The sequence below is a fragment of the Natator depressus genome, chromosome 21, assembly GCF_965152275.1.
Source record: "Natator depressus isolate rNatDep1 chromosome 21, rNatDep2.hap1, whole genome shotgun sequence".
Lineage (NCBI taxonomy): Eukaryota > Metazoa > Chordata > Testudines > Cheloniidae > Natator > Natator depressus.
The window spans coordinates 12,893,428-12,918,913 of NC_134254.1; the positions used below are offsets into that span (position 1 = coordinate 12,893,428).

At 45.7% G+C, this 25,486-nt stretch overlaps 2 protein-coding genes across 2 annotated transcripts in view; one reads left to right on the top strand and one right to left on the bottom strand.

Moving 5' to 3' along the window:
• Window positions 1–2,967, top strand: part of LOC141975820 (adhesion G protein-coupled receptor E3-like) — a 31,210-nt gene extending 28,243 nt beyond the window's left edge. The window contains exons 13-15 of the mRNA XM_074936481.1: window positions 255–423; window positions 893–997; window positions 2,589–2,967. Of these exons, the coding sequence (XP_074792582.1) occupies window positions 255–423; window positions 893–997; window positions 2,589–2,642 (328 nt within the window). The 3' untranslated portion in view covers window positions 2,643–2,967. The remainder of the gene's footprint in view (window positions 1–254; window positions 424–892; window positions 998–2,588) is intronic.
• Window positions 2,968–15,836: 12,869 nt separating this feature from the next.
• PROK1 (prokineticin 1) lies at window positions 15,837–23,857 on the bottom strand. Its single transcript, XM_074936126.1, has 3 exons — window positions 23,786–23,857; window positions 20,619–20,744; window positions 15,837–16,877 (listed from the first exon to the last, which is right to left on the bottom strand). The coding sequence occupies exons 1-3, from the start codon at window positions 23,855–23,857 to the stop codon at window positions 16,758–16,760; spliced, it is 318 nt and encodes a 105-aa protein (XP_074792227.1). The 3' UTR covers window positions 15,837–16,757.
• Window positions 23,858–25,486: the final 1,629 nt, after the last annotated feature.

A 25,486-nucleotide genomic window follows, 5' to 3' on the forward strand; every position in this document is an offset into this window, starting at 1 on the left:
CGGCTGCTTCCCAGGAGCTGTGTGATGCTGCCAGCTGGACAGTAATGGCCAAGTTAGCGGTGCTGACCGGACCTGCCAGGATCCCCTTTCGACCGGGTGTTCTTCTTTCTTGCTCTTCACTGAGCGTGGGCGATACCTTTTCAAGGGATCTGGAATGGAAACGCAGGGGGAGGTTCTGCTTTCATGTCTGATGCTCTCCCTCCCAGTGCCAATATCCCAGTGGCTGTCACATGGTTGTTTTCCCCCTGTTTCAGGTCACTGACTTTTAAAGCCCTGGCTCATCTCTTAGTCCTGGGCCTCACGTGGGGGCTGGGCACCTTCCAGTTCGGCCCGCTGGCCATGGTGATGGGGTACCTGTTCACCATCACCAACAGCATGCTGGGAACCTTCATCTTTGTGGTGCACTGCCTACTCAATAGAAAGGTGAAGCCTGCATGCCCCCAGCCTACGGGCAGCAGGTGTGGGCTGGGTCTGAGCTTTTACTGGGGGTGGCAAAGGAGTGAGGGGAGGAGAGAAATGAAGGGAGTGGAAAAGGGGAGGGGAAGGGAGAGCAGTAGGGTGCTGTGAGGCAGCAGTAGGGTGCTGAAATGCAGCCACCTCTGGGGCAAAGCACAGTAGCTGTTTAGCAGCATACAGCAACACAGTACAACCCTTTAGCGCCGGAACAGCTGGGCTGGATCCTCCATGGGGATATTTGAGATATCGCCTTTGGAGTCAAACATCAGCTGAGGACCTGGCCCGCAGAATGGAATTACCTGCACTGGGATTTGGCTAGCATGCTGGGATGGATTGGTGTGTGTTTGTGGGATTTAGCATGTCAAGATGTGATCAGGGACTTCTGTTTACATCCCTGCTCAGATCCCGTAAGTGACGGGGGATTTTCAACCCTCAGGTGAGAGAGGAGTATTGGAAATTATTTACGAGGCTTCGACGCTCGAAGGAAGAACCTTCGTCTTCCAGTATTACTATGTCTGCTTTCCCCTCCAGCAAGGCCCCGGTAAGAGAGAATCGAAACGTATATGAGCAGCAATGTACTAACCTCGACCCTCCCGCCTCTGTCCCTTTCTCTCACTTCAATTAGCTCCATCGATAAGGTACTGCAAGCATTGCCAAAGCTCACCCAGTCCATGTAGCAAGTCTCCTTGTGGAGGACAGGGTTCACACTGGTACAGCTGAGCCCTGGGTTTTGCCCCCTTTGTGGTAAAAACCGAATGGGTTAGGCCGTCGGGAGAAAAATGCGGAATGACATTTTGCAAACATTTTCAAGAAAAATTGTCACCACCATTTTGAATTTTCGAAGCATTGCGACCACTCAGGAAGTTGGTATATGTATTAAAAAAAAAAAACAGTCACAAATGTCGGCAAAGTGTTTTTGATGCATTTTTGGTGCCAAATTTTTGCCACTCCACCTCTCCAGCAAAAATAAAGGGTGCCAAATTTTTGTCAAAAATATTATGCCACGTTTTTGCAAAAATAAAAAAGGGCCAAATTTTTGCCAGGAAAAAATGTTGACAAATTTTTGCTAATTTAAAAATGTCCAACCATCTCTAGCCAGCAGATAATTTCAGTAGTGGCTTTATTGGGGGTCTGAATGCCACCAGCGGCTTTTTAATGGCAGAGGATACCCACAAAGCGTTATCATTTTATAGCCAGATTCGCCCACCCTGATGTCCACATTGTGCTGCTGGTGTGTAAGGCTGGCCCTGCACTCCAGGCATCTATCATAGAATCATAGAATCTCAGGGTTGGAAGGGACCTCAGGAGGTCATCTAGTCCAACCCCCTGCTCAAAGCAGGACCAATCCCCAATCAAATCATCCCAGCCAAGGCTTTGTCAAGCCTGACCTTAAAAACTTCCAAGGAAGGAGATTCTACCACCTCCCTAGGTAACGCATTCCAGTGTTTCACCACCCTCCTAGTGAAAAAGTTTTTCCTAATATCCAACCTAGACCTCCCCCACTGCAACTTGAGACCATTACTCCTTGTCCTGTCCTCTTCTACCACTGAGAATAGTCTAGAACCATCCTCTCTGGAACCACCTCTCAGGTAGTTGAAAGCAGCTATCAAATCCCCCCTCATTCTTCTCTTCTGCAGACTAAACAATCCCAGTTCCCTCAGCCTCTCCTCATAAGTCATGTGTTCCAGACCCCTAATCATTTTTGTTGCCCTTCGCTGGACTCTCTCCAATTTATCCACGTCCTTCTTGTAGTGTGGGGCCCAAAACTGGACACAGTACTCCAGATGAGGCCTCACCAGTGTCGAATAGAGGGGAACGATCACGTCCCTCGATCTGCTCGCTATGCCCCTACTTATACATCCCAAAATGCCATTGGCCTTCTTGGCAACAAGGGCACACTGCTGACTCATATCCAGCTTCTCGTCCACTGTAACCTCTAGGTCCTTTTCTGCAGAACTGCTGCCTAGCCATTCGGTCCCTAGTCTGTAGCTGTGCATTGGGTTCTTCTGTCCTAAGTGCAGGACCCTGCACTTATCCTTATTGAACCTCATCAGGTTTCTTTTGGCCCAATCCTCCAATTTGTCTATCTCCAGTGCTGATTCATACTTTGCTTCCTTTTCTTTCTGTTCCAGGATCCTCAGCAAAACGCTGTCCCATCCCACCAGCAGAAAGTGACGTGGGATTGATCTCCTTTGCCTGGCCTCCCTTTATTGGTTTTCAGCGCTGTTCTCCTCCCCTGGTCCCAGACACAGAGGAAAGGGGTTGGCAGAGTCTCATTAAACGCTTCTGCTGTGTCACTAAAGAATGTCTCCATTCCCAAGCCCACGAGCTACAAAGCCTTCAACTGGTGGATTCTGAGCCACCAGGCAAAACTATGATACTTCAGGAGACCAGAGCTACGAAATCCTGATCTCCAAGCCCTTCCCCCTGTGTCAAAGCAGTTTCATTCAGGTTTGGCTTAAGGAAGGCTCAGGTTGGATCTTAAAAATTTTATCCAACCAATTCACCCAGTGGCCCAGTGTGTGCCTTGTTTGAACCTTAGCCTGAAACCAGGGGTGAAAATAACTTAAGGGACTTACCGGAACGCAGGGCCGGGGTCCTGAGCAAGGTGTATGTGGGGGGCACCTCGGGAGGAAGGGGCGTGGCCTCGGGCAGTAGGGACGGGGCCTTTAAATCCCTGAGCCCTTTAAATCACCGCCGGAGCACTGGGGCTCACAGCTGCCACCGCCACTACCACAGGGCTCCAGCGGTGATTTAAAGGGCCTGCGGTTCCCGGCCGCTGCTTCCGCAGCCAGAGCCCTGGGCCCTTTAAATCGCTGCCGGAGCACCGGGACTCCCGGCCGCCGCTGCTACCCCAGGGCTCCGGCAGCAGGGCTCTGGCGGAAATTTAAAGGGCCAGGGGCTCCAGCCACTGCTGAGAGCCCAGGGCCCTTTTAAATTGTCGACCTGGGGAAGCTGCCTCCTGCTGGTACGGTTGGCTGTGCATCGACTCTCACTGGTACACCGTACCTGACCATACCAGCTTACTTTCACCTCTGCCTGAAACTGATTCTAAACTAGGATCTACAGTCTGGCCTCAAGGCCCAAAATTTGGATCCAGATCTGGCTTTTTTTCAACATCTTGGCATTTGGAAGGGTGTGAGAGATCCAGGGGTTCATCTTAGCCCATCTTTTGTTCTTTGCTTTATGGAATCCTGTATCATTCTCATTGCAATACAGATTCGTTTGTACTAGTCATGCATGAATCTAGGACCCAGATACTATGGTGGTTGGTGATAGATACATAAGGTGGGATACTGGCTCCATTGACGTCAATGGCAAAACCCCCATTGGCTTGAGTGGGGCGGGAGTTCACCCACAGATTGTATTGTCAGTGGGTTTCTTTTTGTATTATAGCTGGAGATGGAGCCATGAATAAGGCTAAGGTTGCCCAAGTGTGTCCATTCCAAGCCCCTGTGTTCAAGTGTTCATTCATAACTTTAAACATTTCCTTTTCTGAAACTTTTACTTTTGGGGCTGAAATTTTCCAGGCCCGGTAAATGATTCTGGAAAGTTTGAGCAAAAAATATGGTATAATACGCTATTTATACTATTTGAGAAACAGTTTGTGATCATGCGATTAAAGATTGTCTTATACAGGTAATGTTTAGACAAAAGGTGTCAGAATTAAGGTTGCATGTCCAATCTTAACTTTGCCATTCCCTGACTTCAGAGTGCTTAGCTGAGCAGCCTTAATGTTCTCTTGGTGTAGTTCTTCTATATGGAATATGGGCCATTATGGGTCTGATTATGATGATGAATAGCAGCTTACTTCATAGGCCACGGAGCCTGGGAGGGCCAACCGGGCCATGGTCTGACCACCTTTTGGCAAGGCCAAACCTGATCGGTGATGTGACCCTGCAGGCCAAGTTGCAACACCACTCAAATTTGGAAGGGGGTAGATGTAGGAGCTCCCCAGTTGGAGGGCGTCAAGCTGCTCATGGGAGAGGCACCCGAGAAGGGAAGAGAAGCGTCAGGGACTAAGGGGCGGGGAACCAATTCCTCTACACACTTTAAATAACAATCTGCAGGCCCTGCCTTACTTCAGCAGTCATCTTGCTAAGGAAGGGTGGTCCAGTGGTTAGGGCCCTGATGTATGACTTGGGGGAGCTGGGTTCAGGGCCTGTCTCTACACCGATTTTCTGTGTCACTTAGGGCCAGATTTTTAAAGGGAATTAAGCCCCTAACTTAATTCCTAAGTCACTTTTGAAAATGAGTTAGGTGTAGCAATGCTGAAAAGAACAATGCCTGAATACCTTTAACAATCTGGGCTTTAGCCGTTCTGTGCCTCCGTTCCCCGTGGGCAAAATGTAGATAATAGCACCTAAGATATGGCCAGATTCTCAGGTGATGAAAGGTGGCATCACTCCCTTGACTTCCATGGCGCGTTGGTGATGGACAACTGCTGAGGATCCAGCCCATGGACTTCAGTGCATCTGCTTGGAAAGTAAGGTGCTACTCAGTGTGAGGGTATCAGCCTCTGGCTGTATAAACAGTTTGAACTTTGGGCTGTTCTGTTGCTTACTTTGCCTATAAACCAATGTGTCTTTAACAAATTCTAAACTACGGATGCTTTATTTATTGTTTAATATAACAGTGTTACCAACTACAGCCCAGACAGAGTGTCCTCAGAGACATCATCACAGGTTACTGCAACCTTACTAGTCGTTAAAATACAATCGGACTGCCATTGATCGCACTGCTTGTTAATGTCACAGTGGTTCCCATGTGCACAGTGCCCCTCTGTGCTCTTGCACTGCTTGGGGAAAAGGTTCCCTCTCCTACCTGGTTTGCATAGGCTGAAGGAATCAGAGGAAACTGCATCCCGTTGATGACAAAGACAACATCAGGCATGATCAGGTTGCTACAGGTAATGTCATACTAGAGGGGACAAGAAGGGAATCCTCTTATGAAAGAAACAATGAGCCCACCATGCTGAGCATAAAAGATGAAGGTGGGCAAGCTTCACAGGGTTTGGCTTTAGCCTGAAATCTTCATGATTTGTTTGAACAAACGAATCCATCCCATGCGCTGATGGCCTGTTACAAGAATAAACAATCCAGATGATCGTCAGCACCCCATCCTGGTGGTTGGTAGTCCATCGCTGATGGCAACGACAATATTGTCACAGTTCTCATCTATGGCTACACATATGACACTGATCATCAGATGCATGGAGTAAAAATACAGGAGCCCGTATAAATACATGAAAGGATGGGGGGTTGCTTTATCAAGTGTGAGGTCAGTCTAACGAGATAAATCAATTAACAGCAGGAGGAAAAAATAACTTTTGAAGTGGTAAGATAGTGGCCCATTCCAGACAGTTGACAAGAAGGTGTGAGTAACAGTAGGGAAGAAATAGGTATTGGGGAAATTAAGTTTAGGTTTTGTAATGACCCAACCACTCCCTGTCTCTATTCTGATGGTATCCAGTTTGCAAATTAATTCCAGTTCTGTAGCTTCACGTTGGAGTTTGTTTTTGAAGTTTTTTTGTTGAAGAATTGCCACTTTGAGGTCTGTTATTGAGTGACCAGAGAGATTGAAGTGTTCTCCTACTGGTTTTTGAATGTTATGATACCTGATGTCAGATTTGTGTCCATTTATTCTTTTGCATAGAGACTGTCCAGTTTGGCCAAATATACCCAGACCTTCTGGTCCTCAGCCAACCCCCTGCCACAAAAAGCCCAATAGTGGACTCAGATCATGTAGTGTTAAAATATGGTCTGGGGCCAAATTCCTCCCCTAGTTCTACTGGTGTAACTCTAGTGATGTCCCTGGTGGAACAGAATGGGGTGTTACTGGTTTTCCATGCACAGAGACTTATTTGCAAAGGGCTATAAAATACTTCAGAGGCAATTGCTGTTTAAGATGACAGACAGGAACGAGAAGAATGAAAGCAAGAGAACCCAATAAGGGAGCACAGGAGGAGTAACAGACAGCAGGAGCTCTGAGAACAAAAGGAACAGGGCTCATAGACGCTCCCAGGCTGGCAGACTCTAAGTCTACACAGTGATAAAAGACCCGCGCGGCACAGCTGCGGCTGGCCTGAGGCAGCTGACTTGGGCTTGAAAGGCTTGGGCTGCAGGGCTATAAAATTGCAGTATAGACATTATGGACTCGAGCTGAAGCCTGGGCTCTGAGATCCCGCCAGAGGGGAGGGTCTCAGAGCCTGGGCTCTGGCCCGAGCCTGAATGTCTACACTGCAGTTTTTAGCCCCACAGGCTGAACTCCACAAGCCCGAGGCAGCTGCCCAGGCTCTGAGACTTGGTGCAATGGTTTTGTATTGCAGTGTAGACTTACCCTTGTGATGGAGTGTTCATGCCACACTTCACCTGAAGGGGTTAAGGTAGCTTGGAAGGGGCTAATTAACTTAGTAGGCTGCACCCGGGGGAGAATTAGGCTGGCAGGCCTAAGGGCAGATGAAGTTCAGCTGAGCAGCTATAGGCTGCCTGGGACAAAGCTAGAAAGCTGAGCCCAGAAAGGGCTGTAGGAGAAGTAGCCTGTAGTTAATCTCTGGGAGTTTGAGGCTGGCCAGAACACCGAGCAGGGAAGGCGTGATGAGGTCTGGGAGAAGCAGACTCTGCTTGCTGGATAGAGAATCCTTGTGCTGGAGCCTGGGGCAACGGGCAGGCCTGTGTTCCCCTACCTGCCATGGGGAAAGTGGCATAGTCTTAGGTTAGAGGATTTCCAGGAGAGACTTTGCTACCCACAGCAGGGGAAAACAAGTAGTGACTGTCTGGAAGGCCAAGCCATGAAGAAGGAAAGAGGGAGCTTGCTGACTCCTAGAGAGTGCGTGCAACTGTGGCCAGAGCAAACAAAGGAATGGGGCATCAGACCTGGATGGAGCCAATCCCCAGAGCAGCCAGGAGGAGGTGCCCTAGCGGTGAGTGAGCCCCATGACAGCCCAGTTTAGAAATGCTGGACTCTTCTGCTGAGCGGCTAAACTCAGACACTAAAACCCTGTGTTTAAATGTAGGGTAATTACTGCTGAGTCACACTGGCAGGCAGGCCCCATTCACTCCAGTCAGGCTACAAAGGGGAGTGGAAGTGGCTCTTTGGACCAGCAGGAACCAGGGAGCTAGGACAGAGGCGGTCTGGCAGGGAAACGCTAGGAATAACCAAGCTTGGGCTAACGTATAAGCTGCATTACTGGTTTGGAGTTAGCAGGGAGTCAAGGCCTAGGCTTAGTCAGGGTCGGCATGCCCTGCTGAGAATGGGGAAGGGACCCTGCCCCTTCGCAGGGCAGTACATAGATGCTGTGACAAAGCTTTTAAGAAGGGATCTGGCCCGGCATGGCCCCTGTGGCATTCTGTATGCTGCTGATGGCAGGTGTTGGCACAGCCCAGAGGAAAGTGCCCGTATCCGCAATCACCTGGCAGCCGGCAATCGCCAGGCCATTCGCTGTGATGCTGAGCAATTGCCAGAATAAAGGGTGTGCTTGAGTTTGAAATGATTCGAATCTTAACGATGCAGGTGGTGCTTTAGAACTTTTTCCTAAGAATTAAACCCTGATAATGGAACACAAACACATGTTCTCGGGCTCAGATCCTGAGCCTTTCGCTCGCTGTATGTTCTGCCCTTACTCATGCCGCCTCCCACTGACTGCACTGAGAGATCTGACCCAGCACGGACTTCAGGAGCTGGACCTGTCTAAAGGCACCAATACAAATCTGATCCAAAGCCCGTTGAAGCGAATGGGAGTCTGTCAGTGGCTTTGGAACAGGTGCCACTGCCAGATCCCCAGCTAGTCCTAGCTCCATTGACTTTAACTGAGTTACAACAACTTACACAAGTTGAGAATCTGGCCGTGTGTGTCCTACCCAGTGACTTGAATGGCGATAAGTAACAGGGCTCTATAGAGACTGTTGTAAAGCTTATAGAATTTGAGAGAGAATGAGGCCTTGTCTACATGGGAGAGTTTTACCAGTAGAATTATACTGGTATAATTATGTTGGCATAATCCCCTATCTGATTCTGGTATAAATGGAACCAACTAACAAACTAAACTGAAAAAAAGACACATCCTGGAATAAGTGTGTGTACACAGAAGGTTACACTGATATTACTGCATCACTTTAAATTTGCATTTTAGCTTCTACCGGTATAACTTTACCATGCAGACCAGCCCTGAGATCCTTTCCATAGGCGCGGACTATTATAAAAGCGGGTGTCACTCCACTGACGTCAATGGGGGATGCTTAAGCAATGGGTCAGTCACGCCAGGTTTGAAAATCATTCTCTGGAGTAAACAGGGGCTAGAGTGGAACTAGTGAATAGAGGCTAGGCCCCTAGCCTTGTGGTTTTTGTACTCTTGTTCCAGGAGTGAGTAATCTAAAGGTCTGAGCAAGTGGCTCAGGGTTTGGACCTTAGCTCAATATTGTATGCATTTTGTGGGGCAGGTTCTGCCATGGGACATTCACACATGCAGTAATTTAATAAGGCTACTAAAGGAAGCTCATCTGAGATGCACAGTGACTCAAAGCCCAGACAGTCCCCCATTTATCTGATGGCTGCCACCTTGGCCAACGCAGCTAGGATTGAACCTGGCACCTCCAGAGCTAAAAGCATTAGCGGCTACAGCTTGAATTAAAGAAGCAGGATTCTGCAGCTAGGCCTGTAACAGATTCATTGTGACAGATATGGCAATTTCCTGCAATATCTTTGGGAGATGTTACTGAATTGAGGTTTAAATAGTTTTGGAGTCCACTGAATTATAAATGCAAAGTTTATATATTGTTCAGGGATTGAATGTAGCTTCTCTAGTGGGGAGATGTGGCCGTTATGAAGCTTGGGAAGGTTTACGAGCCTCACAGGACTATTTAACACAGGCGAGTTTTACAGTCTCGCTTCTGACTGCAGAGTAGATACAACCTGAGTCTGAGGGCCTGATCCTGTCAGCCCTCCACCAAGTTCAACCAGGTTTGGGCCCAGAATGAACTAAAGCAAGACCAGGTGGATTTCTCTTTTGCTAACTGGTTTTTACTGTTTCTGAGTTCATCAATTCTTGCAGTGCATGAAGTGAAGCAAATGCACTCATGATAAAATGCGGCGGCTAATTTACTTGGTGGTTTGAGGCTGGATTTTTTTATATAGATATTACATGCACAGTTTTTTGCATCAAATATTAATAACTAGAACATCAATTTATAATGAGATGCGGAGCTTTCCGCTTCAATCCCAGGCATGCATTTGATGACTTTCAAAGAGGGAAAACTTTTCTGGTATATCGGAAGCAACCCGGGTTTGCAACGACAGAAAGAGAATATTAAATAGCAAGTGACACACAAGTGCAGAAGAACTGAGCTTGGCATGTCACTAAACAATGCAATTAACCTCTAGATAGCAGCCTTTGATACCCTTGATGATGAGGTTCTATTGATTTCCCTGGCAGGAGAACATGGGTGCTTGCTTCGTTGTGTGTTCTTTTTTCACACAAAGGATGGATGTGTGTAATTGCTCATCCATCCCTTGGGTTTTCTCTTCGGAGCTCCAACCAGGTTCTACGTGTCCCCCTCATGTTGTGAAGATAGTGTGATTTCCCAGGTATCCCAGGGCCTGGGTGAGCTTGGGGGAATGGCGGATAGAAATCTGGCTAAATCTAAGGCTGAACAAAATGAAGATGATGCTGATAGATCAGCTGAAATATCTAGAGAGTATGGTACAGCTGGGGACTTACCTCTCCCCCTCTTCACCACAGGCTATAGATGGGTCTGGATCCCTGATTCCTCCTGCAGTCTCAGGTAGCATCACTTGGGGGTGATAAAGCACCTCTTTCCATCTGTGTTTGGTTCAATATTTCTCTCTGATCCAGGCCTTGCCATAATTATCCACTGTCCGAGCCCCAGACAGGGTTACTACTTTGTGTCCTACGTGTCCTTACCCTGTCAGAAGCTGCAGTGTTTGGGACCATCACCGTAGAATTCAGAAGCACTTATTTATTAGGTTCTTGTTTATTTATAGCACTTACTTCTGAAGACCATCCAGAGGCTACAGCTACTGAAGAACATATCTCTCCCCATTCAGTGGACCACTGTGTGGGGAGCATATTACACTAATTCTCCCCCTGGCTTTACATTCATTTCTGGGTGCATTTCATGGTGTTGATTTTTATCTTCAAAACTGTCCAGGTTTGGGTCCTGACTAGAGCTGGGCAAATAACTGATGTTTTCGATTCACTGGCAGCCCTGTAAAACGGGGTGGGGGGGAATCTGTTTGGGTTGAACCAAAACGGTTTGGAATTTTCAGCTAATCAGAAAAGTTTATTTTTTAAAAAAAAGTAGGCCCAATGAAATGTTTGGGGCATTTTTTAATAAAAGTAAAGGAAATGAAGGGCAAGACAATTTTATCTCCTGATCTCTTTAGATGATCTTTGCACATTTTGCACATAGCAAGCCTCTGAGTGTGACCCCCCCCTTATAAATTAAAAACACCTTTTAAATATATTTAACACCATTATAAATGCTGGAGGCAAAGCAGGGTCTGGGGTGGAGGCTGACAGCTCACGACCACCCATGTAATAACCTCATGACCCCCCTGAGGGATCCCGACCCCCAGTTTGAGAACCCCTGCAGTAGATCAAGCCATACTATTTGATGCAGTATCTCTGTTACAAATGATAAGTTTAAAGCTTGTAAAATTGAAGACAAAGGTAAAAGAGGAAGTTACTTCACAACTTAGGAAGAGTATGTCATTAAATCTAACTAGTTAGCAGTTATAGTTACTCAACCTACATCTCCTGTGTGTGAAACAGACGGCATCTGCTGTCTTACATGTTTTAAAGGCTTAGGACTGAATTATGCCAAGGATTCTGGCCTATAGGTGGGTGTATATAACACTATAGTTAGTAAGCTCCTTATCTTCTGTATTGTCATTACAATCAATTTCTCTGAATACAATGTTTAGTAGCGCACCTTTCTGAAAAAGATGGTGGAACCAAAATTGCTAGTGACCTCTAAGTTTCTGCTTGATGGGTACCTATTGGAGATGGTCTAGAAAATGCCATATTCTGGGTCCTTTCCAGTCCTAATGTAAATCTGCGACCAGCATATTCATGTGTCCATCTATTTAAGGGTTTGTGTAATTCAGTCTCCTCTATGTTGGGTGTCTAAATGCTATAACATTGCTACTCTAGTCAGTTTTCATAATACAGAGATGCTCATAAAAATGCCATAGATTCGGGGGTGCCAGAACAGTTTTTAGGGGGGGGGGCGGGCTGAGAGCCATTGACCCAAACCATAAACCCTGTATATGATGGAAACCACTTGAAGCCAGGGGGTGTGGCAGCCCCCCTAGTTCCAGCACCTATGCAATGATTAGCTTTCTGGATAATTCCACCTTCTCCAAGGTCTTCGCTTCAATACGGTTGAAGAATAAAATGCTCCCTCCACGAGGTGGCAACAGAAACAAGCATGTGTTCGATAAAGGAAAACGTCTGGAATAAGATAAGTGACTCAGGATGACGGGTATGTCTGCTATGCATGTCGAGTAGAGCTTGTCCGCATTTTGACCGAAAAACAGGGTTTTACAGGAAAATGTCACTTCCAGGCTACATTTTATTGTTTTTCAATGGGAAATGTTTAACTGCAACCATGTTTTCGGGGTTGAGGTGCACTTTTCGGCTTGATATTTTTCCAGAATGGAAATGAAACAACAATTTCTATTAGAATTGAAAAGAAACAAAAACCAAACTTTTCAAACGTCCTGTGACAAGCGTGTGTGGGGATGAGGGAGAAACAAAATAATAAAACCTGAACAAATGTACTGTTTGAAATTTCTGGCAGGGGGAAAAAACCCCTCAGTTTTACAACCAGTCCTCATGTCTAGTGAAATTCACCCCAGTGCAGAGGGATGGCATGAGACCTAGGTACGATCCTAGTCTCATTTAAGCCCTTAGGGTAACTGTAGTGGGGTGGCTGCCCCACTCCTTTACTAGATGGGGCTTCAACAGGCCAGGGAGGCGGTGCACATGGGTGGCCAATCAGAGAAGGCCTGCTAAGGAGCCAATCAGAGGCTGAGTGAGAGACAGCCAATCAGAGCCAGGCTCAGCCATATATAAAGGCTCCCCAGGGAGGGAGCAGGCAGTCTCTCCCTGACTGGCAAGGGAGGAGGACAGGCTCCTTTGTGGAAAGGTAGCACCTTAGACAGAGCAGTGCTGGGGAAGGGCAGAAGGAGCTGGGGAGCTCCAGCCAGGGAAAACCCAGGCTGCCGGCCTAGGCCAGGCAGGTGCATAGGGCTGAAGGGGAAGTGGCCCAGGGACAATAGCAGGAAAGGGGAGAGAAGGAGGGCAGGGAGGCTGCTGCTAGAGGGTCCCTGGGTTGGGACCCAGAGTAGCGGGTGGGCCTGGGTCCCCCCCCCCTTCCTCTTGTGCTACACCAGGCTGAAGAGGAGCATGGCCCCATCCAGGCTGTGGCTGGGACCGGTGATAAGGGGCTAGACTTAGAGGCTGCAGCAAGCCACTCCAACAAGGTGCAGATCGTGTACTGCCGATAACACCAGACCCCGGAAGGGGGTGAGACTGGAGCAGTGCGTACTGCTGGAGGGCAGTGTCCTGAAGAGGATGTTGCTGAGCGGGGAGCAACAAGGATCCCTGAAGCAGCAGAGTAGATGAAGGGCAAGGCACCATGCGAAAAAGGTGCTCTGTGGCTGGACAGAGCTAATTCCCGGAGCAACCAGTGGGAGGTGCCAGTGGTGGTGAGTCCTAACCCTGTCACAGTGACTTTAAAGACCATAATCCCTTATGGGGGTGTATGTCATTGTGAAACTGTATTGCTCTTTTTTCTGCACAGTGCACTTTTTAAAATGTCAAAGAACTCCACCTATGTGCTGCGATAGTGGCCATTTTGTTCTCAGCATTACTGCAGCTTGTTAGAGGGGGGCTCATGCACTGTGCTCTCTCTCACTCCCACCCCAAACTTTACTTCTGTTCATTCTTGTTGCTGTTTTCTTTAGTTTTAAAACAGTCATTCCAACTGAATGCAAAATTCTACAGGGGTAAGTGGATAGCAGTCCCTTGAATTCAATGGAGTTGCTTCCATTTACACCAGCAGAGAATCTGGCTCTGCAAGTGTATCTTGGTGTGCAAAACAAAATGAGAAACTCACTAGCAGGGTATGTGTTGTCACGTTCTGCTCTAGCAGCTGGTCCATCATAGGGTAACAACCTACTTCTGCCACAATCTAATGGTCTTGCTCCTTTAGCTCAAGCAAAGCCCTTTAGTTCTTTAGTACATACAGAGAATCATTCCACTAACACTTATTTTATTTGGTTCCAACAATGAACTAGGATCCACATGGCATGTCCCCAGAAAAGCGCCAGATAAGTATCACATCAGCCCACTCACCTATTATAACACTAAAGATGATGTATCCTTGTCAATAAGACTCTGCAAACTCAATATCTCATCTGATGTTCCAGATAAAATTAAGTGGAAAGAGACAGAAACAGCCTTTCTCTCACCCTTTGCCTGCCTTGTCTAGTTAGATTGTAAACTCTGAGCAAGGACTGCCTTTTATTCTATAGTTGTAAAGAATAACAGGGTTCTAACAGCATTTGCAGCCCTGTGGGTGCTACCGTAATACAAATGAATGGTCTAGTGCTGAACTAGATGGCACAAAAACTGAGATCTCAAAACACAGTTTTACCATTGTATGTTTATCATAATACAGTCAAACACACAGGTTTCCCACGTACATAATATTACAAGCAGAATGTTATTTTCCCAGTGAACAGGGTTTTTGAATCCATTCCAAAAAAGTTTTTTGCATTGCTTCTATCTTCTTGGAAACAAACCTCCATTTTGCAATAGCTGCTAAAATTAAACCAGAAATCAAGGTCAAATGACACAGAAGGATCTTAAACAGGCCTTTAAAAAGGGCAAGTGCATACAGGCTTCTGAACTGATGAAATTTCCTGAAGGTAACGTACCACATATATTAGTGAACAATATTTAATTGTATTTAGTATACTTTTGGAGTGAGCTTGACAGACCTAAATGTGAAGACCGGCCTGTGATATTGTAATGATAGGATATCTGAAGCTTAGGCAGATGCTGAGTAGGGTGTGAATAACTAAACCTTTCCTTTTAGTATTACATACTTTCCCTAAGGACTGATTCAAAACCTACTGAAGTCAATGGAGATACTGCAACTGACCTGAATGGACTTTGGTTCAAGCTCCTAGTGAATAAATGCTAGACTTAACTGAAACATTACGATAAAGGCTTGTATCTGGGTGAGCACCTAAAGGAAAATCAAACTGTTCAATAATTAAAGGGACACACAGTATAAAAAACGGGTTGGGCTGGTTTAAACTAGTGTCAATGGTGGATTCTCTGTAACTTGGAGTCTTTAAACCACGATTTGAGGACTTCATAACTCAGCCAGAGGATAGGGGTCTCTGGCAGCAGTGGTGGGTGAGGTTCTGTGGCCTGCAATGTGCAGGAGGCCAGACTAGACGATCACGATTGTCCATTCTGGCCTTAAAGTCTGTCTCTCCACTCTTACCCATGTTGAGTAGTAGCTGATTCTGCAAACAATCCCATTAAGAACAAATAGGACTGCTTGTGGAGTAGCATACTCCACAACATGTGTGTGGATGCTAGCATCTGGTCCTATCCTTAAAAACCTAACTGTTAATCATTACAGCTTGGATTAACAGCTGTGCAGAGGATGGAAGTTCTATTTTGTGCAGGATTTTGAGACTTCAACGTTTAGCTTTGTTCTAAATCAGAGTAAAAACCCACCATTTTGAAATTCTCTGCAAATGACGCAATCATTTCAGGTTGATTTTTAAACAATAAATTGACACAGTTGTTTAATTTTGATTCTTTATTATATTTTAATATAATAAAAATTTGATTTTTGTTTTGCGGTGACTTGTCATTAAAAGGTTTTATTCTGAAAATGTCAATCCCATTTTGATATTGTTGGAGCTTTTTTCCAATTCTCTTCTAAAAGGAAATTCCACTGCAAACAACCACATTTCGCAAAGCATTTTGATTTGATGGACCTGTATGTTCTCTCAAAATATGGTTCTATGAAAGTTTCTCTGACCAGCTGAGACTTTCAAAAATGAAATGGGGCGGGGGGGGGGGGGGTGGGGAATGTACACTATCTAGTTTGCAATGTTGTAGTAGCTGTGTGGGTCCCAGGATCTGACACACACACACACACACACACACACACGGTAATAGCTTTTATTGGACCAACTTCTGCTTGGCGACAGAGACAAGTTTTTGAGCTCCACAGAGCTGTTCTTCAGCTTAGCATTTCACTGTGGTTGGTTAATGAAACTCAGCTGGTTAATTTCACCTGCTGTTTATTTTCAGTTCCTATTCCCCCTGCACTAGTCTGATTGTAAAGCCTGTACTCACCCTGATTAGTACTTACTCCCAGAGTAGACCCACTGGATACAACAGGACTGTGTGGAGCAGCTGCTGTTGGTGTGCAGGGATGTGGGGTTTGACTACAGAGGCCAAAGTTCCTCCTCCTTTTGCAAGGTGGAGCTCTGGTGTAGACAGCACGGAGCAGATCAGACAGTGGATGCCATAAGCTGCAGCCTGCCTCTGGTCTTATATTCTTTTTATTCAAGCATCCCATAACTGTTAAGCATAAGCTCCATGCCTTACTAAGAATAACAGCACAGGGGTTATTTGGGTGAGTAAGCACTTAACCATATGAGTGAGGGTTTTTTAATCCTGAAAACCTTTTTCTAGTAAAACCCCTTCGTTCCGTTATATAAAATGTTGGGTCTGAAGTATTGTTGACAGCATCCCCCACTTTTTTTTACATGCAAAGTGACATTTTCAGAAGATGTTGGAGATTTTCAAAGGGCGGTTAGGCACCCAACTCATTGAAAGTCAATGGGAGTTAGGTGAGTGCACACAGGCTAGTGAACCAAGCACTGGATGTGGACTCAGAAGACCAAGGTGCTATTCCTGTCTCTGCCACTGGTCTGCTGAGTGACCATGGGTAAGTCACTTTGCCTACTTGTGCCTCAGTTTTCTCATTTATAAAATGGGGATAATGATCCTAACCTCTTTAGTAATGCATTTTGAGATCTACTGCAGGCTGTGCTTAATCAGTGCTCAATGTTATTTGTGCCTTTGAAAATCTCACTCTACCTGTATTTTGTCTTTACACTCACTGTAGAATACTTGGTGGTGGTGAAGGGAAATTAAAAAAGGCGTTGGGTGGTGCTCATTTCAGAGAGCAGTGCTGCCCGGTCCTCCAGCTGGGAAGGGCTCTGAAGCTCCATCCTGTTTGCTAAAAGTCTATGTTCTTGAAGTCTACTGAACACCGGAATCTGCCATCAATGAACCTGGAGCATATAAAGTTTGGCAAACACGGGCAGGTGTGGTGTTGGCGTTTTCCAAGGAAAGGGACCTTCAGCAGAAAATGGAAGAGACAAAAGACACCGCAAAGAATGTCAGAACTTCAACCACAGAGCAATGCTAGGAAAATCCTTGGCTGGGTGAAACAGACTCCTTCCTGTAGGGGTTTCATGTCCAGTGACAATGGGCCAAATCCTGAAGTTCTTTACTCTGGCCCCAATCCAGCAAAGCACTTAAGCTAATGGATAACTTTGGCCGTGTGAGTAATCCCCACCGGCTTCAATAGGACTGGTCAGGCGCAGTATTGTCAACGCCAAGTGCTCAAAACTCAGGACTCAAGCCCCCAAAACTCAGGGACTTGACTTGACAAATCACAGGCCTTTTTAAAAAGTATTGGCTTATTTAATTAACCTCCTCATGTCTGAGCTTTTGGGGACACCCAGGTCTTGTTTAATCAGCTTTTCTCTCTAACCATGGGGGTTAGCAACTGCCTTATTTTAAAATGGAAGTTGAGGTTCTCCCATAATGGCATGACTCCAAGAGCTGGGGCCTTGTGAGAAAACACCCGCTGCGACCAGATTGACAATAAAATGGTCAAAGTGGGCAACACTGCAAACCAAGGCCTAATCCTGTAGCTCTGATGGGCAGCACGGGTCCCCTTGCTGACCATGGGATTCCTAGCAAGAGTAAAGGGTTGCAGGATTGGGTGCTTGGTCCTGACTCGAGTATCCTCTTGGAGCTCATTTGGACCACAGCCAGCTGAGGCTTTCAACTCGGAACTCCTTACAGTCATGAGTGAATTTAGCCTGGCAACTCCAGGGAGTAGGGTGATCAGGTGTCCGGTTTTGGACCGGAACACCCAGTCAAAAAGGGATCCTGGCGGTTCCGGTCAGCACTGCCGCCTGGGCTGTTTGACTGTCTGGTTGGTGGTGCTGCCGTGCTACACAGCAGGGCTGGCAGCTCCCTGTTAGCCGTCACGCCACACCGCATGGCTCCCAGGTCGGGAAGCAGCCGCCATGTCCGGCTCGTAGCCTGAGGGGTGGCCGGGGGGTGCATGTGCTGCCCCTCCCGCAGGTGCAACTCCCATTGGCTGGGTCAGGCAGGTGAGGAACTAGCGTGAGCCTCATCAGGTGGCTATTGAGGGGTCATGTGCTGTCAGGTGTCTTGATGGTACAGGTGGATAAATACAGTTCTCCTTTGGATCCTCCCTTAAAACATGCTAGATTCACAGGCCTCCCAGCATGATCCCCTGCCCAGCACTTCCCCGCTGTCTGCCCCTAGGGCTGTCCTCTCACATCTCGCATGCATCTGTTAGGCTCTCACACCTTAGGGATAGGGGCCTTGTCGCTGTACGTGCTCTGAACAGAGCAGTGCACGCTCCCCGTGCTCTGTAGCCAAGTGGAGCCACAATCGGTGCCTTGCAGTACATTGCAGGTCGAGTTCTGAGCTGAGCTGGGAACAGAACCCAAGGGTCCTGCGTCAGAGCCCACTGCTTTCACTATTGGACAATGCTGCCTCTTTCCCTTGAAACTAGGAACCAGCATTTTTACACTGGGGTGCATGAAGTTAGGCCTTTAAAGTGGGGGTGGAGGGGCTAAGGCACCCAATTTCCCTTGAAAGTCACTTTGGCTCCTTTGACAATCCCAGTGGGCAGTGACATAAGAACAGCTTGACTTTCAGAGGTGCCGGGGTCTGCAGCAGGCCCCCCCTCCTGTTTCTGGCTCATTCTGCTCTTAGGTTTCAGAGTAGCAGCCGTGTTAGTCTGTATCCACAAAAAGAACAGGAGGACTTGGGGCACCTTTAGAGACTAACACATTGATCTGAGCATAAGCTTTCGTGAGCTACCACTCACTTCATCGGCTGCCTTAGTTCACTTTTCATAGATTTAGAGATTCCCGGGGCAAGACTCTAGTCTGACCCCCTGTCTCACCTCGTCCAGAGAACTGCATCCCAATAATTCCTGGAGCAGATCTGGTAGGAAAACACCCATCGTGATTTAAGAATGGTCCGTGATGGAGAACCCCCGTGACCCTCGGTAGATGGTTTCGGTGGTTAATGACCCTCCCCTGTTAAAAATGAATGCCTTATTTCCAGCCTGAATTGTCTAGCTTCAACTTCCTCCCTGTTCTCACAGGGACCGGAGAGCCAGACCCTCTGCTGGTGTGAGCTGGGGAAGTTCCATTAAAGTCGGCCATTCTGCCTGCATTGGGACCCGCCCGCAATGAGTATCCTGGAATCATAGAATATCAGGGTTGGAAGGGACCTCAGGAGGTCATCTAGTCCCACCCCCTGCTCAAAGCAGGACCAATCCCCAATTTTTGCCCCAGATCCCTAAATGGCCCCCTCAAGGATTGAATTCACAACCCTGGGTTTAGCAGGCCAATGCCTGGATTCCCCAATGTCTTCAACTTCCTCCTTCGCCTCTCCTCCATTTGTCCTTCTCATCCCCCATCTTCTCTCCCTCCTTTCTGGTATTAAATGGGAAGGTGAGGTGGCAGACATTTATCTCCTGTCTTTTCAAAACAATCCCTTATGAAATTTAAGCCTCGAGAATGTATCTTTATTGAAATCACCGCCAAAGGGAAATAAAGTCTGATCCCTTCTGAATCTTTCCCCATCTCCTGCAGGCTGATCCCGGGCAGAAAGCCCTGCATTATTTACTGAGTCTCCCTCCTACGAGATCAATGTCTGAGGAGTTATTAGCAGAGTCCCTCAAAGGCCTTAGCGACTGGTGCTAAGTACTCCCACTTTGGGGTAATGCTAAGGCTTTTGTGTTGCGTGCTGGACAAAGCCACGGAGTTCTGAAGGTTCACGGACGTTATCCTGGCTTCTGGTTTGCTTTGAGTATTTAGAATTAAATCTCAAGTGACAAAAGCACCTTTCTTTAAATAAACTGAAAGCACAGATTGAGGCCCCTGGAGCCACGTGCACAGCACGACTTGAGCTGTTAAACAGGCTTGTACAGCACTGGCCATAGGCCAGCAGTGACCTGTAGAAGCTTTGACAGGTTGATGTTAGTAGAGTGCTGTTTGAGGGTCTGGCTGGAAGCATGAGTGGTCATGGTAGGGGAAGCTGGGTGTTAGGACTCCTGGATTCTCTTTTCAGCTCTGCATGTTTGGATAAGCCTCTGTGTGCTGGTGCAGATAGGGGGAAACTGAGGCACAGATTAGGCACCACATGTCATGCAGGGATTCTCTCCGTTTGAGAGCAGAGCCCAGAGTGCTTGAGTCCCAGACCAGTGCCTGCCCCACTGGAGTATACATCCACAGATGGATGGCATTGTGCACCCTGATCCCTGAAAGTCCTTCAGATTACAGTGTGATAGAGTAAACTGTAAAAATTACAAGCTGTCACTTTAAATCCTAAGGGGTTTCCTTGTCTTGCTAGTAGGCTAGGGGGGGTCTGCAATTGGAAGTCTGCAGAGAGCAAGTCTAGAATAAGATGGGATGAGTTGTGCCTCTGTTTTAGGGAGCAGCCTGTTTTCTCTCTCTCTGTTCTGGGTTCTTCTATGTTTACCTTATTTCTCAGAATTCAGATTGATAATGTTACGTTGCAACCTTCCCGCAAGAGAATTCTCTGTGTATGCCATGAACATACCTTACAGGATCTGGTTAGCAGGGTTATAACACTGCCTAGACTAATGTGATGTGCCATTTAAAAAAAAAAAATACTACCTTTGAACTCATCCCTCCCAACAAAGAGTTGCTCTAGAAAATATAGCTGCAGCAGTATTGAAAAAGATCAGCCCCTGGGCCATTGCTTAGACGAGGCTGTGAAAGGGTTAAGGCCATACCTTGTGACTGAACGGGTGGCATTCATCTCCTTCCTGTCCCAGTGGAGTGCACATCCTGAGTCCTCGAAGCCACAGGCTGATGGCACAGCATGTCCCGGTTCCACACTGCAGATCCCTCTCGCAAGCCTAACGGGGAGGCAAAACAAACGCCAATTAGCCAGAGGTGCATTCGGATCAGCTTTACTGTGTGCAGGGGAAAATCCCTGCTCCAGGGTGACAGGTGCTTCAAAGACAGGCATCTATTCTTAATCGGAACAAGAGACTCTTTGAAAGCCACATATCTCAGGTTAAGTTGATGAGGGCTTGTGGTGAGAGTGAGAATCCGATTCTGGCTAGAAGGGCTTTACACAAGCTCTTCTGACATGTTCAGGACTCAGATGCCAACAGGGAGGAAAGGTCTTTGTGCTCCTGAGGCTGACAGGTGATGCATGAGGTGAGCTAGGGAAGCCAGCCATGCTGAGTTCAGCATTAAACCAATGGCTACATAATAAAATAGTCACTTATTTGTTTGCATTACAGTCAGGGATCAGGACCCTGGCGGAAATCAGTGTTGCTCCCACTGAAACTAACTGAAACTACACCAGCTGAGGATCTGGCCCCAAATCTTTCATTCTCTAGAATCTGGGAGCCAAAAACCTGAAAGCTTGGAACCGGTAACGTGTACCAGAAAATCATGGTTCTAGGCCCAAATATTCTAGGAAACGCTTAGAGCTAAAGCAAGTTATTTTCTTTTGACAATCTGCACAGATTTGAACTTTGGAAAGTAGGGGCACTTTTCAAATCAAAGACACAAGTGGATCCCTACCTAGCATTTGTTTCCTGTATCCAAAATCACCAAGCTACTGTACAGTGCAGCGTGACAAAATGCTCCACTTGCTCCAAAATGCTCCATGTTTGAGACATTTGGCTAATACCGAGCAAGCTGATACCAGTCAATGGGAGATTCGCCTGAGACAGGGCGGCAGGTTTTAGCTTCTTAGCTGCTGAAATTACATGTATGGCTAGAATCGGATCCCCTCCCTCACACTGCCTGGTCCTACAGAAATCAGTGGGAGTTTTTTTTGCTGCTTTGGAGAATCTTTACAGTTTACTTGGTGGTGGAGTGTCATAATTCTAGGGCTAACTTTTCATTTTTTAGAGTACCATTTGGGAATGGATGAAACGAAGTGGAAAAAGGCCTTTGTTCTGTGTGGCTTTATCAGACTAAGAATAGCCACTAGATTCCTTTTATAAAGGAAGAATATTGGAGCTCATAACGGAAACCAGTGGGATAGAATTACAATCTCTTCTGCAGTATTTACATGTGTGTATTGAGAGAGAGAGAGAGAGAGAAACTATAAAAGTTTCAATTTTTAAAACAAGCTAGATTTGATCAGTAAAGTGTAAAAACTTTAAACCTTTTAGAAGGAGAGCCTGATGCTGATCCTGTTTAAGTCAATGGTAAAACTCCCAGCTGTGGGACCAGGATCAGGCTGAAATTGCACAGAAAGGCAGGTGTGAATTTAATTTTGTTAGGGAGGGAAACAAATTGTACATTCCTTTTTTGAAATGAAGCTCTCTTCTTTAAACAATTCTTTGGGCATAAGAAGTCTCCACTACAAATTTATTTGCAGGGAGAAGAAAGGGATATTCTAGGATTTGCTTTCTTTCATGAGAGAGTGAATCTGCTTTTTTGTATTTTAATCCTTTTCTGAATTCATGTCTCTGAAATGGAAAACAAGGGAGACAGGACTTTGACATGTAAAGTAACATAAGGGGCTTTGGAGCGATGCTCAGGAATTTCACTATTCCTCTGTGCTTTGACTTCAGCCTGGCCCCTCCAACAGCTCAGAGTTCACTCTGACCCAAGAGCAGTTTAATAATATGCTCTCACAAAAGCAGAATTTATATACCTCCAACGCAAATTAACACTATTTAAATACATTAGGATATATTGCTTGGGCTCTTGGCCTCTCTCCTTTTCTCTTTTAAATTTGGGGGTTTTTTCTCTGGGTATAAATTAATGAGACTGACATTAATTAGGATGCTGGGGCAGATAGGCGACACTGACTTCAGTGGCGCTAGGACTGCTTATGCCAGCTGAAGATCAGGGCCTCTGTCTGAAGGTGCTGTGCTCCTCTCACATCTAGTGAAGTCAGTGACGGTTTGGGATGCTCAGTGCCTCCTAGGATCAAAGCCCCCAAAATGCTCATGGACCAGTTTGGGGGTGTCTATTAACATGTCCTGACCTTTGTGTTGTGTTTCTTAAACTTGACATTTTTCTCAGCTTGAAAACTTTTTAACATTTCTTACCTCCCCTCTTTGACTCAAATACCAGTTTATGGCACTATAGTGTTATGAATAAGCACTTATGATTCCCCTGCCTGCTTTTTATCTGCATACATTTCTCTCTGTGGGTTCATAGCTGATAGATTACAAAAGATGATCAGTGAGTAAGAATTTAGCGTTTAGTCTAACTCATACAAAAATCCAGTACTTCTTATCATTCAGCTAGCCTTGTCTCACTTTGGAAATAATGTAATTAGATACGAGTGATCACAGCTCAAAAAATCATGTACAAGTAAAACCATTATTTGTGTTACTAATAAACCTCTACAGAAACCAAACAAATGTAAAAATCATAATGCCTTTTTCCATATTTATTCTAGTTCTATTTTTTTCTAGAACTTTCTGCTGAAATGTAGGGGTGTGGGAATCAAGTCTGTTTCACTTTTGTTTATAGTCAGTGTCACTTTCAGATTCACTAGGCATCAAGTGCTGCTGGAGGAATGTTGATTTAGTTCAAACTAAGTTTCCATCAGAAACAGAAAATTAAAACCGTGCAAGCATTTCTCTTGGGTTTAGGATTGCTTATTTTTTTTATCACTGATATGTTGGGACCAAAATGTGAGCTGTTAACACACACACAATGATATTTCATTATAATTAATATAAAGACACGCTTTGAAGATATAAGCACAGTATAAATTTTTGCTGTATGTATTCTTATTTGAGCGTTCAGGAGGAAATTCTTTTCTGAATTTCAGAAAATAAATATTTTCACTGCTAGAAGATGCAATTATCTTCTCCAATCTTAGGGAATCTTGTAGCACCCGCATCTTGGAAGGAATACAAGATCTCTGACATGTTCAGATGTCACATTAGATAGGCAAGAAAGTCAGACTTACCCCAGTGATGACTGCACATTTGTAAAAAGTTATTAAAAGGAAGAAGCACAAGATTTGGATGACCGTTTTCATGGTGACTAGGAAAATAAGGAAACTCTTCTCTCTCTGTCGTGCCAGAATAACAGTGCGATGTCTGAAGTCCTTGTCCCCTTTCTCCTTGCTCTCCTCCTGATGAGATCTGAGAGCACCCTCCCTCGCCTGGCTCTGTATATAACATCTCAGCCCCTTCAGTCTCCTTCACTGATGTTTTTTCTGATGATCTCAGAATAGGCAGATGAGACCCAACTCTGCTGATGTGTGGGGGGGAAAAAAAATTAATGAACTAGAATGAGAAGACAATCATTCTACCCTTACAAATTATGCAGTTTTTAAATGATTTAAAAACATATGGATTTGTTTTAAACTGTCCTTCTATAGCCACTATAAATTTGTGTTAGAATAAAATTAAGGATTTGCAACTTTTTGCAAAAACAAAGACAAAATTAGGCTGATTTTCCCCCCCCCCCATGCTAGTGCAGAGTGTGCAACGTGTTGGTATCCGTGATAAGTGTGTTGTGGGGGAGAAGGGGGAGAATTGTGTGACTATATTACTTCTGAATATAGTATGTAAATATCCTAATGTAGGTTTGAAAATATTCTGTCTGCTTATACTTGAAATATCTTCCAAAACATTTTAAGTCCAGGAAACAATATGAACACACTTGTCTATAAATCCATTTATCTATTTAAACAAGAGAATTATAACCTGTGAAAAGTCATATTGGTATTTCACATCATGGTCCAATGGACAGAGAACCCAGCTGGGTTTCAGAAGACTTCTATTCTATTCCTGACTCTGCCACTGACCTGCTGTATGACCCTAGCCAAGTCTCTTTGCCACGCTGTGCCTCAGTTTCCCTTTCCTGTAATGCTTGTTGAAATTCAGAATTTCTGTTCTGTGGGAAATTTCAAAATTTGTTTTCATTCCAAATTGGAACAAAACCAAAAAGTTGCCCACGAAATGAAATTATTTCAAAGAACTATTTTAGGTCCATCAAAACGTTTTTATTTCTTACAAAACCAAAAGGTTTCATTCTTATTTTGACTTTTCAGTTCTGTTTGATAGGTTAAAAATGATATTTCAAAATCTAAAAAGAAAAGGAGGACTTGTGGCACCTTAGAGACTAGCCAATTTATTTGAGCATGAGCTTTCGTGAGCTACAGCTCACTTAAGCTCATGCTCGGATGGATTGGTTGGTCTCTGGGGTGCCACAAGTACTCCTTTTCTTTTTGCGAATACAGACTAACACGGCTGTTACTCTGAAACCTGTCATTGTAGGGAGAGTGGTCACTTTGGATGAGCTATTACCAGCAGGAGAGTGAGTTTGTGTGTGTGTGTGGGGGGGGAAGCGGGAGGGTGAGAGAACCTGGATTTGTGCTGGAAATGGCCCAACTTGATGATCACTTTAGATAAGCTATTACCAGCAGGAGAGTGGGGTGGGAGGAGGTATTGTTTCATGGTCTCTGTGTATATAATGTCTTCTGCAGTTTCCACAGTATGCATCCGATGAAGTGAGCTGTAGCTCACGAAAGCTTATGCTCAAATAAATTGGTTAGTCTCTAAGGTGCCACAAGTCCTCCTTTTCTTTTTGCGAATACAGACTAACACGGCTGCTACTCTGAAACTTGTCAAAATATAAAGTCATTTAAAAAAAAAAAATC

Coding starts and splice junctions, on each gene's coding strand:
- PROK1 (XM_074936126.1), bottom strand. CDS start 23,857: ATGAAAACGGTCATCCAAATCTTGTGCTTCTTCCTTTTAATAACTTTT. Junction 20,745..23,785: donor AATGTGCAGTCATCACTGGG/GTAAGTCTGACT, acceptor CCTCCCCGTTAG/GCTTGCGAGAGGGATCTGCA. Junction 16,878..20,618: donor GCCACCCGTTCAGTCACAAG/GTATGGCCTTAA, acceptor TTTCTGCTGAAG/GTCCCTTTCCTTGGAAAACG.